The 17,604-nt window shown below is 42.8% G+C and overlaps 1 protein-coding gene across 6 annotated transcripts in view; it reads right to left on the bottom strand.

Annotated features, from left to right (window-relative positions):
- Positions 1–2,105: 2,105 nt before the first annotated feature.
- The window catches only part of SCHIP1 (schwannomin interacting protein 1), a 126,776-nt gene continuing 111,277 nt past the window's right edge, over positions 2,106–17,604 (bottom strand). For 3 of the 6 annotated variants that reach the window (XM_060099076.1, XM_060099075.1, XM_060099072.1), the window contains 6 exons: positions 11,551–11,668; positions 10,377–10,574; positions 9,284–9,407; positions 6,584–6,677; positions 6,042–6,157; positions 2,106–2,711 (listed from right to left, as the gene is read on the bottom strand). In XM_060099076.1, the coding sequence (XP_059955059.1) occupies positions 6,076–6,157; positions 6,584–6,677; positions 9,284–9,407; positions 10,377–10,574; positions 11,551–11,668 (616 nt within the window). In that variant the 3' untranslated portion in view covers positions 2,106–2,711; positions 6,042–6,075. The remainder of the gene's footprint in view (positions 2,712–6,041; positions 6,158–6,583; positions 6,678–9,283; positions 9,408–10,376; positions 10,575–11,550; positions 11,669–17,604) is intronic. The other 3 variants (XM_060099073.1, XM_060099077.1, XM_060099074.1) reach the window with 2 other exon arrangements.

The following is a 17,604-nucleotide window of genomic DNA, read 5'->3' as shown; positions in this document are numbered from 1 at the left end:
TTGTGCCCAGTCCCTTCTGGCCCCAGAGCCTGTGCATTCTTGCTTACGCCTCTCTCTTAAAATTGGGAGGATAGGTGGCCCTATTTTTTAACTCAGGAATTCTAGCATCTAACTAAGCCAGGTAAACTAGTGAGGGTGCTAATTAATGTATGGAAGGGTGATCTAGTGCAGATAAGAATCCTGTTGGGAATGATCCCAGTCCTTGCTGAAAAAGCTAATCAAAGGGACTGGAAAGACCCAATTTTGTAAGAATCCCCTTGGAGGTGAGTCACTTGGTGACATCTCTACCAGAGGCAGGGAAGTGTGAAAGGAACATGGGTACACTGGTATAATCTCCTGTGATGGTCTTGGGGTGGTGGGAAGAACTGCTCTTCTTTCAGCTGGCTTTGCCCCCGAAAGTGTTTTGAGGGGCACTTGTGGGTGTAATCTCACTTCCTTCCTTCTCGAGTTAGGGCTCTTCACTTATAATTATGGGTTTCAGACAACTGAAGCATTTCGAGGCCCTGGATTTCTTCAGAACATATTTCAAGCCAGAGAGGCAGCATTGCTTAAGACAAAGAGAAAACTCATTTCTAAATTCTTATTGGAGTTGGCAGTTCTAGCAAGGATTTAAAAAATGAAGATCGTCTTTCTTGGTGGGCTGAGTTTTAGCGTCAGGATTTCAGGTTACAGATGTCACTGTAGGAGGTTTCGGTCACGTTACCGCTCTCACTTGGGCTCAGGCATTTTCGTGGCACTCTTCCTAGGTTGGCTTTCCCCCAAAGTTCCAAATTAATAGGAATATATTTCAGTTAGAAAAAAAAATAGATACTAAAAAATGGTTTAAGAAAAGCTAAAAAAGAAGGAAGTCCAAGGCAGTGGTTCTTTACATTAGTGTCACCGAGGGACCTTTAAAAAATCCTGTTGCCCACACCACACCCTGGACCAATTAAATCAGTGTCTATGGGCGTGGGACCCAGGCCCCCGTGGTTTCTAAAGTTCCCCAAGTGATTCCACTGTGTCGCTGAAGATGAGAACCGCTGACTTAGTGACCAATATTCTCACCCAGCTGAAGCAACAAAGCTCCACTAGCTGTGCCTGGATTTTCAGGGCTGGGGTCACCCCAGGGGAGCACTGACAGCTCCTGCAGGACTTCGGGGCTCAGTTAGAGACCTTGATGCAAAGAGGACTTTGGGCTCCACCCTTCAGCCCAGTGGCGAGCAACCTTTTTCCGTAGCCAACTGTCGAAAACCAAAATATATTTATGGGCTGCATTATTTTTCTATTCCAAATGAAAATAACTTGATTGAAGCCCATAAAGAAATGATGAGTGTTTCAATGTAAGATGGACTATTTTACTAAAATAAGAAGGCTATGAAAATTGGCAACTCTGAATTACTTAAAATAGCTATCTGGGTATTTTTAAAAAAGGAAGCTGACTAACCTTCTATCTTCAGATTACATCACGGACCTTATAGTGAAACCAGGTGGTCTGTGGGTGGTTCTGGAATGTTGATTGCTCATCTCAGCTTTAGTTTAAGGTTCTCTAATACCTGCGTGGACATTCGCTAATTACATCGATTTTCTGAAACTCTCTACCTATTGAGGAACAGTCTGTAATCTGCTTTAGACTTGGCATTTTTCTTCATGAGACCAATAGAAGTGGTTAAAATGTGAAAAATGGCACCAACTGGCCTTGGGAAAAGTGTAAACGCAGGCATCATCTGTTCACGTAGCAAATTCGGGAAATGCAGTTTGGATGCAGTCATTGGCTCTGACAAGACCAGCAGCTATTAAATAATAAAGTATTGAAATTCCAGACTGATAACTTTCAGCAGTAACAGTGCTGGCTCTGATGTGCCTGATGTTGTCATCTTTGGATCACACACACACACACACACACACACACACACACACACACTCCCATACTCTCCACAATCTTCTTGGCGATTCCCTGCATTTTTTGTCCTCTGGAGACCTTTGTTTCCTCACTGATAAAAGCTTCCCGGTGGGGATTTCAGTTGAGGAAGAGTGAAGAGGGACGAAGTACATCCAGTGTAGGGCTTGCTAGTGAGCAAAAAGACATATCCTATGAAACAAAGTTTTAATTTTTATTTTACATATTTATACATAAAACTTTTAAGGAACCCTCTGAATCCAACAGAATGTTAATAGCACATCTAAAAATGAACTTCAGGTAGTCAACATTCACAAAATGTTGAAAACTGATTAAAATATACATAGTACAGAGACCTACAACTTCACTACGAGGCAGGCATGTATTTTTTGACTTGGATAGCACCGTCATTTACAGTTCTTCTTTAAAACTACAGTGAAGAATGAAAGCAGTCAATGGTAAAATACTGCTCCAACTCAGAATCTCTAAACAAATAAAAATAAAGTTAAAACTACCCTCTTTGATTAACCATGATCTGTGATGGTGTAAGTACTGTACATTTTTTGGAACAATATTTTATTAAAATGCCTGGTATTTAGTGGCACAGTAAAAAAATTAAAATAAATTAAGAAGCAAAGGCCAATCACTGGACGTTAAGCTTCAGACATTATCGATGACTAACACTGATATTTGTTTGTTTCTATGCCACCTTTAGCAACAGCATTTTTACAACCACAGAAGCAAAATAAATTCTAGCTTGTCCTCTGGTTGGATGGCTTCTTTTCACTTTGCAGGCATTTTCTCGGCCATGTGCTTCTGCTGACTCTCAGCGTGTCTGTAAAATGAATAATGCAATTATTTAGTGCTAAGGAGAAAGCCAAACTGCTTTCCCATCAACAGCTAAAACATCCTGCAAACGGAGGCTCGGAGTTACTCACAGTGAAATCAAGAGAATCAAGAAACGGTACTTAATTCAAATGGATTTGCCCTCTTCCAATTTTTATATTCTATGTACGATTCCTTTTATTTAGTAAGCCACTGGATTAACCTGAGACATGTAGATGTCACATTGCTTTGAGAAGAAAAGTGCCGTGTTTAAAAATGAAAAGAGAAAAGTAACTAGGATAATTTATTCAACAAATGTTTAATATGTGCCTTCTCTGTGCTCCTGGTGCTGGGGATTTGGTGGTGAGCAGACAATGATCTTTGTTCTCATGGAGCATATATTCTAATGGAACAGACAGCAAGCAAGGAGATAGCAGATAGAAGATTAAGTGCTAAGCAAAAAGTCAAAACAAGGTGCTGTGATAGAAAGTAACTGCGTGACTTTATCCAAACACGCACATAGATGCAAACCTAAGTATTAACAAGGCTCTTGTTAATAACACAATAGTTCAATTTTATTCTTACAAAGGCTAATGTCTTCCAAACAAACGGTAGGCCTTTGTGGATGTCAAGATTTCCCACATTTGCATATTTTTCCCCCTCAGTTAGTCCCAAGGGCAAGATCACGGCAGTGAGGGGGCAACAGGGTGGGGTGAGTCTTACTCATCAAGCCCTATTACGTACGGCCTGTGAGCCCAAAGTTGGGCTAACCGGCAGCTGGCCAGTGGAGATGGAGTGGGAGGAATGGCCAAGCTGCTTACATCACTCGATCGGGCACTAAGTAAACGTCTTCCCAGAGACTGGCAGGGTCTGAAGGCTGCAAGAAACAAATGTTTTGAAAGAGGATCTTAGGAAATTATAAATCTGGCAAGAGAAAAGCATCTAAGGGTGTGGTTTCCAGCTGTCATCAAAGGTCCAGGGGCTGTTTCTCGGTGCTGCCTAGACCTGGGTAGTCAGTGACATCAAGTTTAACTCACTGGCATTATGCAGAATGTCTCCCATCTGTGTTACAGGGAAGACCACAAATACATTCAGACACAGAGAAGCGACAGCAGCGTCCCTGCCACATGCAGCAGCCCACAGAGAATATTCTGATATTCATTTACCAACAAAGGGACTCAGGAAAAAGACATCAACAGCACCCTATTCCTAAAAAAGAAATTATGCCTTCTAGCAGACCATCTTCTTTATCATTTTCATAAAGTAGCTCATGGGCCTCACTTGAACAAAGCTCAAGAAATATTTTGATGCCCAGTGACTAAGACTCCATGGTAGCTAATTAAAGTATAGTTCTTATAGCAGTTTTAAAATATGTATCTGTGCGTGTGTGTGTGTGTGTGTGTGTGCATACAAACAAGGGGTTTTCTGAGAGAGAAGGAAAGAATAGGCAGGCAAGAGCTTCAGAAAATATTGAAAGCTGGGTGTTATTTTGAGACATACATAACAAGGGTGAATTTCATTAAAATTGTAAACAAAGGAGGGAAAGGGTTTCCGGCCATAAAACCAAAAGGTTCTCATCAACTATTTATAAAGTCTTTATTAGGATTTATTTCACTCAAGCCCCACAAGGACTTCTTTTTATCAACAGTCCCTACTGAGGACCTACTATGTACTTGGCAGGCCCTGTATTAGGTTCTGGGGACACAGCAATGAATGAAAATACTGTTGTCTCTGCTTTCAGGGGGCTTATAGCCAGGTTGGTTGTAAACCATATAATACAATAGGATTAGCCTCTACTTGGGAGGGATGCCATGCTGCCAGGAGCACAGAGGGCCCTACATCAGTCTTGGGGGATCAGGAAGCACTTCTCCAAAGAGGTATCTAAACCCATGGTTTTCAAATTAGGCTGTGCATTGGAATCATCTGGAAAGATTTAAAAACTCCTAATGCACAGGCTACTTCACAGAATAATTAAATCAGAATCTCTGGGAGTGAGACCCAGACATCAGTATTTTAAAAGCTCCCCAGGCTCGTTCCAATGTGCAGCCAAAATTGAGAACCACCGATCTGAACTGACACCTGAATGGTAGGAGCTGCACAGGTAAAGGGAATAGGTGAACAGGGCTTCTCAGCGGCCAAGCTCTCAGCCTTCTGGGATCTGGCTGCAAAACTCTGGCACTGCTACCTTTAGGGAAGTTTAAGTATTCTTAGGTCCCTCCATGAGCAAAATTATATTTCTTCAGCCAGGAATGGGCATAGAAACTTCTCTGCACCTGCTCTAATTTAAAGGGTTCCTCTAGTACCTTTAAATTAGTGACCCCTCTCCTTTGAACCCCATGGTTCTGCCCACCGTGTCTCCCATGATCACACCATCTGAAGGGATAAGCAAAATTCACTGCAAACCTAAGTAACAGCCTAACGTTCTGAGAGAAGGGAGGAGCCTCTGAATGTCATCTTAGCAACGAGGGGTGCCAACACTGCTCTGAGGGGCAGAGAAACGGTCTCTGTTATCATAGGCAAGCCACAGAATTGACAAAAGAGTCTATATATTTTTCAGAAGATGCATGTCTTGGTTGTATATTTCACTACTGATTTCCCAGAATCTTAATCCCTATATGCAAAGTTGTTAGCCTAACAAAAAGGCAGGTGTCTTACAATTGTTGGTGCAGTGCCTGAATACAGCTGTAGGGGGCAATAATAGTATTTGAGTGTTACTATATTTCACATGCAGGCAAATATGCTAAGAAGGTATGAGGAGAACTTCTGGTTTTTTTTGTTTTTGTTTTTTTGTTAGGGTTGAGGCAATATAACATCCAAAGCATACAAAAGAAAGTGCTGCCCACAGGTCTTTAAAAACAAACGTAAACATAGTTCTGCAGCATTTATTTTGCTACCCAAGCTATTTTTAGAACACTGCATTTGGAAAAATATTTTACCCAGTGTTACACATTGAGAAGTGGTCCCTGTGGTGAGTGCTGAGAGCATTTTCACTACATATGTTTTCAAACTTCTCTTGGATGGTTCTGGATCATGTGGTTAATTCCTTATGTTACCGTGACAAGCAGTTTTCTTTCTCTCCTTGGGAGCTTCTACTCTCTGAATACCATTTCTGGGATTAATAGTAACTGTTGCCTTGTGGTTTAAAGACTTCCTATAAACTGTCTCAGAAAAGGTGGCATCGTAAATACAATACAGGATCATAGGAATGCTCACAGTATTTCATATACTTTATATATTTATGGTGAGAGGCTTTTCCACAAGGAAAACTATGAAGAAATGCAAGATCTTGACCAGCATTAGCCTAGTTTCCCTAACCCCCAGGGAAGGAAGCATTCTTTACCTCTTTACAGACAGGCGCTCGGAACCAGGCCCAGCTAGAAACTCAAGTCTTGGAGTCTCCCCATGGTGAGAGCAATCTGGTGGCGCTGGTGCTGTGGAAAGATGCCAGTGTCCTTGCTTCCGGGCATGGCAGATGCGATCAAGAGTCGGGTCATATAACAGCAAGTGCCACTTGGTGGCACCCACCACGTGCTGGAATCGTGCCAGCATGGAATGGCTTAGGGACGACTCTCAAGGGGACAGTCCTTCAGGATAAAGTCCTTAGGCCAGAATTGCTGACCTGATTTAAGTGGGGGTGGATGAAGTTCTAATGCACTTACAATCCATCACTAGGGGAGGATAGTAGTGAAGAAGCCATGCATTTGGATGGGAGCAGTTTTGGCCGCTTCCCCTCCATCTAAACAGCTGACACCCGCAGAGATTAGGCGAGTTACTCATGGAAGTAAGGAAAGAAGTTCTCTAGAGCTCGCTCTTGCCTTAATTGTTAGACTTCCAACCATCCCAGGCTTCTTTCCTTCTTTGGAAAGATGAGGCGCCACTGACCTGGTCAAGTCCTCGATGTCCACCAGCATGGCGTCTTGCTCTGTGTGCAGCTCATCTCGGATGAGAAGCAGCTGGACCAACTCTTCATTCAAGCCTGGGGCAAAGAAACGAAAGCATTTAGAAACAGATAAAATTGCATCTAAGTCAGGATGTGAAACTACTTATGCACCATTATATATGTACGATAGATACATACATATATACAAACAGCTAAACATAGCAGGAGGCTATTTCTGCTAAAATGTAGAGTTCTTACATTAGCTTCTCATAAGCCCAGGAGAAGTCACCAATTTGAGAGCACGACTAGCTTGCATACTTATAGAAGTGTTGAAAGAAAAGGAGTACAAAGTATATCCAATTACATTCACATTAGAGTGGGAAAAGAAATTGTTAGCTGTTAGGAAAACAGCTTGTTAGAGGAAGTGGGATTTGGTTTTCAAGAAATGTGAACGCAGAAGTCTGGGGCACGTTCAGTTTTCCACCGTTCATCTTCAGGGTGCTCCTGCCACACGGAGAGCTGGAGGGGCCACTGCGCCCGGCAAGAGCCACATCAGAGCCCCTGCTGCGGAGGAAGGCGCCTTGAGGATGCTCAAAGGCTCCTCGGGGTCGAGGAAAGGGGCAGCCCTATGTGCAGGTTGTTCTAGGAAACAGTAATATCTAAAGCTGTGGGAGAACCAGATGTGTAAGACCTGAAGAAATAACCCCTGAGTTCTCTGGACAATGGGTGCTGAGGAAAATATTCTTTAGGATTTATACTGGGCATAAAATAGATGGAAACATAACTAGTCTTCCTGAAATCAGGGTACTGGGTTTAATTTGGCTTCTGCCATTGAAAAATATAAACAAGCAGGGGGCTCTCTCTTGCTTTTTCCCCCTCACATCAGCTAAGAATAGAAGCTTCTAGGTCTGGACATGTGGACACATGAGGGATAGCATTCATTTAGCAAGAGCTCTGGGCCCAGACACCAAAGAAGGGAAGGGGATATTCAGTGAGGTCCTCCTTGGAAATGTTTCCAGAGATCCTGACCTCAAATGATGCACTTGTCTGCCTTTAGTTCAGATTACTTTTCAATTTAAAAAAGGACAAAACAAGTCATACAAAGAGGTCTAAAACTCCATCTACTCCTGAAAAGGACTAGCTGGCAATGTTATTATTTAAAAGTCTACGGAGGATGTTTCAGTGGTAAAAGATCAGAAAGCCTTTTAAGTCCTTAATTCCTAGTAATTTATGCTCAACTAAAATTAAAATGTAGTAGAATTTTTTTTTTTTTTTTGTGGTACGCGGGCCTCTCACTGTTGTGGCCTCTCCCGCTGTGGAGCACAGGCTCCGGACGCGCAGGCTCAGCGGCCATGGCTCATGGGCCCAGCTGCTCTGCGGCATGTGGGATCTTCCCAGACCGGGGCATGAACCCGTGTCCCCTGCATCAGCAGGCGGACTCTCAACCACTGTGCCACCAGGGAAGCCCCTAAAATGTAGTAGAATTTTAAAAAAGCCTGTGAATCTATGGTTTCCTAATTAAGATGTTAAATCCTTTCTCTTGATTTTAAAATGCTGAAGGTATTAACTTGCCACTGAATACATCCAATTTTATTTTTTCTAGTGGGTTCTTAGGGTAGCTTTTTATACTAGTACTCAGTAGAGTGCCTGCATAGTGCGTGGGAATGTCTTTTCTGTATGAAGTTTTAAATTTTTTATTATGGACATTTTCAAAGAGATACAAAAGTAAAGAGAATTGTTTAAGGAATCCCCCTGCCCCATGCATCCAGCCAGCTTCAACAGTTATCAACTCATGGCCAGTCTTGAACTCATCTATCTCCCCTTCTCCCACTAGATCATTTGAGAGAGAATTTCAGACATCATATTATTTCATCTGTAAATGCTTCAGTATGTGTCTCTAAAGACAGGTCTCTTTTAAAAAAAAATTTAACATAACCACAATACCTTTATTGTACCTGAGTAAGTAAATACATCTAGTTGGTTTGCATTTGGTTGGCATGTCTCTTAGGTGGTTTTAATCTATCAGCCTACGGACTTTATGGACTTGTATGTCCCAGAGGCTGGAGGGCTCGTGAGTTCACCTGGGCTAAGCACGCTTTCCCAGTGAGCGAGCTCTCTCATTGGTCCAGCACCTGCCATTCCCTGAGTAACCACTTCGAGTGAATGCCACTCACTCACCACCCACCCTGCACACTTCCTGTGGAGGCCCTTCTTCATTCTGGGGGGAAAAGGCCCATGCTTTCTCACCCTATAATTTTCACATATCGGTCACATATACTTTCACCACCTGGAGTCCCACAGCATAAGTCGAATAGAATTTGATGACCTAAAATGAATGTACGTGCAAGTAAAGCTGAGAGTATAACTGTATAATAAATGACTTGTAACTACTAAATTATATTCCACAAACAGGCGTTGGGAGCCAAATATATGCCAGGCACTGTGCTGGGAGCTGGGGATTTCAGATGAATAAAAAGGATCCCTAACCTTTGTGAACCTTGAAAAAGTCTTAAAGTTTCTCAACATTTTACAGTAAAAAAAACAAAAACGAAAAGAGAGCCTTGTGATTCTCTTCTTTTCCTTGCAAGTACATAGGAGGACCCCAATGAAACGTACCAAGGAACTGAATCCAGGAAATAGTACTATCCATCCCATGATATTTTACACTTAATATCCCATTTTCCAGAGCATCTTACACTTACTTTCTATCTGGGAATGGAGATCATTGACTATCACTTGTAGCTGCCCAATAGTCATGTCTCTCAGGTCAGTGGGCTTTAAACTTCTTTTCATCAAGCATTCACTTATATGAGGCATGTGTGGCAGCTGAAGACAGAAAGGGAAGAAATGGAGGAGTGAGCAGCAAGCACACTGAACGTACGACCCAGTTTTCTCCTAAAAGACCCACCTTCATTCACCCACTTCAGGTTCCTTGCTTAAAAGCTTTCCCCATCTGACTTTCCCAATGTGAGGCCCTCCATATACGCACATCATCTGAAACACTATTGGCATCAGAATGGGACACTACTCAAATCAAAAGCGTTTGGACTGGTCTACAACTGAGAGTCAATTATTACATCCACAAATGAATTACCAGGGAGCTCAAGTAATGTCAATGACATGGATAAAATTAATAATATCAGCTACTTATTAACTTATAGCATGCTACAAGCACTGTGCTAAGTGCTTTGACTACTTTTTCCACAATCGTGCTCTGACACAGCTATTATTATTATTCCCATTTTATAGATGAGAAAACTGAGACGTGTCCAGAGCCCCACAGTAGGTCAATGGCAGAGCTAGTCTTAAGCTCCAAAGCCCAGGGCTCTCATCCACTCTGCCATACTGTCTTCATTGAAAAGGCGGGAACAAGAGCTAAAGCAATAGTGAGTTTGCCATAGCAATGGGTTCTTAAACTGAGACTGCTTTAAAGGAATTAAAATATTCCCATGATAGCTAATACTGCCCCTAAGAAACACAGTAGATATGATTAAACTGAGATTGCTTTAAAGGAATTAAAATATTCCCATGACAGCTAATACTGCCCCTAAGAAACACAGTAGATATGAATCAAGAGCAAAGTTTACTTTTGTGAGTGAAATCTGTTGCGTATGTATCCTTCAGTGATACAGTAGGAAGGAAAAAGAAACAGACTTAAATATTTCTCAATGACAGTACGTTTTACACACTGCCTTGTAAAAACCCAAGTTTGCATAACTCTGGGAAAGGACTGGGACAGCCTCAACCACTTGCAGCCACCAAACACTCGCTTGCATTTCAGCGTTCGCTGCTTACAAGATCAGCGACGGGAGACTTTTTCCTGTTCTGTTTTTCCACTTCTACTTGCATTTTGGCCATTGGTTTGGCCATGGCAAGGGCCATTTTGGCTTCGGCTTGCAATTTCTTTTGCCTTGTGAGGAAATCCATGTCATCCAGGGATTCGGATTCCTCTTCAGTAGTGTCTCTATCAGAATAGGAAGAACTCTGTTTGCTCTGTGAAGGGAAAAAGAGCAGCCCTGAGCTTTGCGTGCCGGGTACCATCTTTGGAGATGAGCTACAGTCTTCCCTGAGCCCTCTCTCAAAGTAGCCAAGAGTCCCCTCCATCAAGGGACTCAACTCTTGATTTGACTTGTACCAATCGCAAGTAACATTTTAAAAGCTACTTTATTTCCTCAGTCAGTGATAGACTCTGATTTTAGCATAAAAAGTAACATAATTAATAATAGGGAGAATATATATTTGCAACAAACTTGAGACATTTCTTTGATTGTTACTCTCAAACCTTTCTTGAAGTGAACAGACACAACAAAATATTTAACCCAGAGCTAAGGCGGTGCGTTGCTCCCTGGAGCGGACAGGATCTCAGATATCCTACGCAGTTCTGACGCGGCATTGCACTCAACAACCAACACGGGTTCCTGTTAGTTAGTCTTTGGTACGAAAGGCGATAGACCTCCCAGAGAGGAAAGAAATCCAGCAACAAGCACCCAGGATCATCAAGACATCTTTTGTAACACGTGTGCAAGGAATAGTAACCAATGTTTAACCCACATTACCTTGCTGGTTTCTCTGAGCAACAGCTATGTGCTACCATTCCCACCCCTGCCTGGACCCCATCCCCTGCCTTTTAAAATGTGTCCCATTGCTAGTCTGTGCTCATATTTCTAAGCCCAGTGGGGAAGGATTGGTATATAGTGTATTTTCTTTTATAATTTTTAGGGCCTATGTGATTTCTCTTATGATTTAGTATGAAAGTGGTCGCTAACTTTAACAGAGCTTATGTTTCCTTCTTGGATCACAGTTTTTATTTTTCAATCACTGTCAAATTTTAGGAGCATGCCGTGTCAAGAAATGTCATGAGACACTGCTTTTTTAATCTCTGAAATGTTTGTTTCTGACTAACAACAGAAAAGAAGCTAAATGACCAGGAAAGCACACTCTGAGCCTCAGTGGCAGCTTTGGGACTCACCATGGGAGACAAGGGGGTGTCCAAGCTCGTTTCGGTCTTGCTGTCATCAGCATCGCTGTCCTTATCGCTGCCGCTGTCGTTGACAAAGCATATCTGCAGGTTCATCCCACTCTGCAGGCTGGGCAGAAGCAAACAGGACACTAATTACATTCAGCTATTTGTTATCTGGTAGCATCCAAAAGAACTGCCTGATTTTGCTAAAGAAAGTAGTTTAATGTGTTCTTCACAGGAAGCAGTGAGTGAGCAATAATACTCCCAACTCATAAATGATAACCTTTACTAGAAGATAACTTGATAAGTTGATAAATGATAAGATGATAACTTTTAACTCATACTGTATTAGTTTTTTTTCCACACACAAATTCATGTTGGGAGAAAAGTAATTTCAGGCCACATTATAGCAACCAGCACAATACCAAACACATAGTTGGTACACAATGAAAATGCGTTGAGACACTGAGTTTACATTTTTTTTAACATCTTTATTGGAGTATAATTGCTTTACAGTGGTGTGTCAGTTTCTGCTTTATAACGAAGTGAATCAGTTATACATATACATATGTTCCCATATCTCTTCCCTGTTGCGTCTCCCTCCCTCCCACCCTCCCTATCCCACCCCTCTAGGTGGTCACAAAGCACGGAGCTGATCTGCCTGTGCTATGCGGCTGCTTCCCACTAGCTATCTATTTTACGTTTGGTAGTGTATATATGTCCATGCCACTCTCTCGCTTTGTCACAGCTTACCCTTCCCCCTCCCCATATCCTCAAGTCCATTCTCTAGTAAGTTTGTGCCTTTATTTCTGTCTTACTCCTAGGTTCTTCATTTTTTGTCTATGAAGAGGAATGGGTCCTCAGCCAAATAAGGCTGCCTGGTGTCATCTAGTGTCCTACCCCACGGGGACAATCCAATGATACTCATTAAATACAGCATCCCGGGGCCAGAGCTCTCCGAAGAAAGACTCCTTTTTTTTTCTCAAATAAGGTTGTCTGAAGGAAAATTTCATTTGAGGCGGTTGTCAAAAGCCAACCAAGGGAGCCCATTTATGTCATTAAGAAAAAAACACACCAGAGGTTCACTCTCGAGAAACTTAAGGAAACCTCCAGCTTAGTCAGAAAAGCAGAATGTTGGAACATGACAAGGCTCTACAGACTGCCTCGGGTCCAGAGCCTCAGAGGCAGAGATGTCTTGGGAGCTCATTATGTTTGTGGCGAATCTGGGAAGCTCCAGAGGGATGTTGCTGGAAATGTGGTCACAAAGGGCCAGCCGGCTGTGTATCTGCTATACACGCAACCAGGCTGTGGATCCAACTCTGTCCTAACCTTCATTTGAAGTCGAACACATTTCATTGCTGTTTGACAACAAAGTGTTTTTCAAGAAGCACTTTCTTAGCATCCCTAGTAGCCCCAGTCTGTAAGTTTAGAGAAAGAAAAGGCAGAAGGAAACTCCTAAGCAGCAAGGGGTCATAAGGAGGTTCCTGGAAGCCAGGTTTAGGACAGGGGACACCAAATCTGCTCTGGTATTATTATTGTCACAGTGAGAAATGCAAAGAGCAACTCGTCTGATAGCTGACATTCCCATTTGCTTTTTTTTTTTTTTTTCAAATGGGTAGGGATGCTCTGCATAAATTGCTCAAATGACTCATTTAAAGCACTTTGATTGAAAACAATACAGAACTCAGAAAAAGAAAATGTACTGATTTAGCACAGGCACCATCATTGTTACGGGTATGTACCGCCACCTATTGTTAACTTCTCTAATTACGGAAAGTCCCAGCTTATTTTCCCCAAGAGAGAAACGCAGCCTTTCCCTCTGTAGGTCCAGTTCCATTCCCCCACTACCCCCTGGTGCAGGCAAGCAGACCCAGGCCTAGGGCTGGCCGCAGAAAGCGACAGGTTCTGCTGTGATCAGCTCAGGGTGCTTGGAATCAGTAGGACTTAGGTTTGAATCCTTACTTCTTTCCCAAGGCACATTACTTTATGAACCTCAGTTTCCTCATCTGTCAAATAGGGTGAATAATTCAGTGGTTTGTAGAAAGGATGAAAAGAGCTCAGAGATGGGCACAGGGCAGGTGCTCTGTGCCTGTTCATTATCCTCCTTTCTCTACTTTCTGAAAGCCTAGACAAAAAAACCACAGAATTTTAAAGGTGATGTGACTTTGTAAAGGGACCCCTGCAGTCACCTACTTGAATACCCGGCCTGGTCACAGCAATTCCAGATGCACAACTGACTCACTGGGGGCGTCCTGAGCTGACTTTCACTGTTAGGCATCTTGAACATTTATTGAGCTGGAATTTGTCTCCTTTTAACTTTCTACCATTAGAATATATATATATATATATTTTTTTTTCCTGGAGAAATGTAATATGTTCAGGTTACCCTTTGACCCCATATAAATTAAGTTTTAAATTTTATTGTCTGTAGTTGGTAAAAAAAAACCCCAAATCAACCCATTTTTAACAATAAAACTCTAGATCCATGGATCGGACAACAGCGGAAATTTAAAAAGTGCAAATTAAAAACAGACATATTTTAAAGTCATATTTTAAAATAAAAAAGACATTTTAAATTCAACCTAATTCGAATCAAGGATTATGTAGTATTTCCTATTTATTGGATAACTAAAGTCTGGAAAAGAAGAAAGAAGACACTATATACACAGATTATAAAAATATGAAATAACACATGATACCACTGCAAAATAAGGTTTAAAACAGCCAAAGATATATATTTTCATTATGAAGAAAGTCTGATCATAAATTCTGTTGTTCTGCCCCCAAACTGACCTTTGTGCTAAGGATCAACTCAGACCCAAATCAACTATCCCATGCAGCGTTTCTAACTCAGGAAAGACCAAGAAAAAAGAAAAGGGAAGGATTTAGTAGTCGGAGTGAAATGAAAAAACACCTCAGGTAGAAATTCAGAAAATCGCCTTAGTAACACATTATCACCGTGGGAAACTGAGCAGAGCTTCTTACAGGGTGAGCTTTATGATTCCTTATAGCGGTAATCACCAAGAGTGTTACTCTCAGGAAAAGGAAATTATATGATATTACAGCTAATAGTTCAGCGGGGATTTTAGTACAGACATCTTAAAACGGACTCAGGTTTCAAGAAGGATTTGTTTGCCTTTAGTCTTTAAGAGGGTTTAAGATGAAGGCGGCTTTGGGGAAACTCGACCACAGCTCCCAAGCAGCGGCCAGTGCTGCTGAAGGACTCTGTGCCACTGGGTCCAGGAACGATAACCCCTGTTCCTGGCCGCTTCCCGTCCCGGGGAGGCATGGCTGTTCTGAGGCCCTCCCTCCAGCCACTCGGAGCCCCTGTCCCTCACGCTGCGGTGTCTCGCCTATAACCAGGCTACGCAGTCTGGCGAGATCCCCGCAGCCAGGGGTTAATTTGCTTGGAGCTCTCAGGCACTGTCTGAGGTGAAAACAAAACACTAACCTCTTCTTGTTAATTAGTGATATAATTTAAGGTATCCAATTCAGGGTTACTTGATGTTTGGAATGGCGATCCGGCAGAGGGCTATGAGCAAAAGGCTGCTTGATGTCTGCCTTGCCTGTGGATTTGATTACTGGAAGGTCTGCGTCCTGGTCACCCCGGAAACCTCTTCTCCTTATGCCATGAAAAAACCACACTGCAGCCCAGAGTTACGGACAGGGAGGCGAGGGTATGGAGAGGGGGCTGTCACGGATGGAGAAGGCTCAGAAACGTGAAGAGACAGAGAATAAGTGTGCTTCCTGGACATCTCAGTGTGAGTGAACGTGGCTTTCTGAGTGACAGTTCCTGTTGGCCAGGATCGGGAAAGCATTTAGCTGATAGGCTGTTCAGCACCAGTGTCCACTTGGCATTTACAGTGAGGAAAACTTACTTAGAAAACACATGTGCTGACCTCCAACTACTGTCAGCAGGGATATTATGAAAATATGCTCGGAATTGAGAGAATGATGGGGATGGAAGGATCTTTACTAAGAGGATATCTCAAAAACCTAGCTACCTGGTGAGATGATTTGCTATAAAGATAATACCTATTTCAAAATACAGGGACAAGACCAGTTTACTCCGTGGGAGAAGTGATGGGATGGTCTTAAAGTTTGCTGTGACCTCTAGTGGGGCAGAAGCATTGGGAATCTGGCCTTTGTCCTTGGCCTTGGGTTGCAGTGACTGGGAGTGGCCTGGTCTGACGGCCAGCTCCGAATCCCAGAACTATTTGGTGTTTTCTGATTTTTGAAAACAGGAATCTCCCAGCACTAGCTTAGACCGCCAGCATCCACAGAGGAATGCTGAAGATTCTTTGGTTCTATCCCCTGCACCATGCCTTAGTTAATTTCACTTGAACGGTTACAGTGAATTTGAGTTTAAAAGTGTGTGCACTGGGCTTCCCTGGTGGTGCAGTGGTTGAGAGTCCACTGGCCGATGCAGGGGACGTGGGTTTGTGCCCCGATCCGGGAAGATCCCACATGCCGCGGAGCGGCTGGGCCCGTGAGCCATGGCCGTTGATCCTGTGTGTCCGGAGCCTGTGCTCCGCAACGGGAAAGGCCACAACAGTGAGAGGCCCACATACCACACACACACAAAAAAAAGTGTGTTCACTTCATTCTCTCCTTGGGCTGTACAACCACCTGTGGATTACAGGCAAGGCAGCGGTTACTCAAAGAAGTCAGATAACTTGCCCCAGATCTGTGACAGCCTGATTATTAAAATGGTCCCAATTCTTCCCCTCTCTCTATCTGGTCCCCCTGGGCTGGCCTCCTGACTTGCCTTGGCCAACAGAATGCAGAGGAAGTGACAGTATTCCAGTTCCAAGCCCCTGCATCCGCCCCCCAACTCCCCGCTGCCCCAGGGAACCGTGCCGCTGCCCGCAGAACAAGTCCAGCTCAGCCTGCTGGCAGAGGAGGGGCTTCGTAGCACAGAGCTCAATCGACCGTTGTCCCAACTGAAGCCCCAGGCACCTGACGGAGCTCAGCCAAGAGCAAGCAGTAGCGGTACCTCGCCAATCCGTAGCCAATCAATCACAGACACACGAGTAAGCCCCATGGGAACCCAGCTCTCATCAGCAGCAGCAATCAGTGCTTAACATCGGATGCCACTGGTGTGGGTGGGTTTTTATTACACATCACCACCATGGCAACAGATAAATGGTACAAGATCACAAAGCAAGAGACTATAGGCTGGGCCTCTGGTTTTTGAATCCAGTGGCCTTTCCCCCATACTGCACTTAACCTTAGGTTTGGATTTATTAGGTCTTGCCTGTGATGGCAATATAATTTGAAGCACATAATGCCTCCTGTAGTTGCTTATAATTTCAAGGCAACTGTATGGTTTCCTTAAGAAACAGAGTGAGAGGAAACTTTGAAATGCCTATGGATTTCAAACATGCATTGCTCATCCTCTGTCCAAAACCAGTGTGGCTGTGAGAGCCTCTGGCCCTGCCATGCCATTCATTACTCAGTATTCCCAACTAGTTCATGGCTGGGCTGTTAAAATATATTATTTCTATATATTTTAATGGATCTCTGATGCATTATTCAAAGGCTTTCTACATAATGAATATTATCACCCATTATCTTTCCCTGTTTCATGAGAATTTCAAAGGGGATGGAATATAAAATGTGGATTGTAATTACCCAAGGGTAGCTGTAAACACATTTCATTTTTCTAAGGATTTGTCATGAAGAAAGAACGTGGGAACAGTTGAGGTTTGGGTAAGTTCTAGATGTACTGCGTGTGTGATGGTGTGTCTACAGAATGTGCTGAGGTGGGTTAAAATGAGGTGCCTCTATTCCTTAATAAATTGTGAAATACCTTTCCCATTTCCCAAAACTTACTCCTTACTCTTCTTTTCCCTACTGACTGTTTTGTATTGACATTTACCATGAAAGTTACAGAATTACTATTGAAAAAAAAAAAAAGGAAACGCAAAGTTTCTACTTCCCAATATTTGTTATTGTGAAAATATACTGCTATTTCTTATTTTACTTTAGTGAGATTGTGTTAACTTTCTTTTGCTAAAGAGTGTGCAATGCATGGGATGATAATTTGACTTTTGTTTTGTT

The sequence above is a fragment of the Mesoplodon densirostris genome, chromosome 5 (assembly GCF_025265405.1).
Source record: "Mesoplodon densirostris isolate mMesDen1 chromosome 5, mMesDen1 primary haplotype, whole genome shotgun sequence".
Classification (NCBI taxonomy): Eukaryota; Metazoa; Chordata; class Mammalia; order Artiodactyla; family Ziphiidae; genus Mesoplodon; species Mesoplodon densirostris.
The sequence above is the reverse complement of the archived record's forward strand: the minus strand, read 5'-3'. Positions and strand labels throughout refer to the sequence as shown.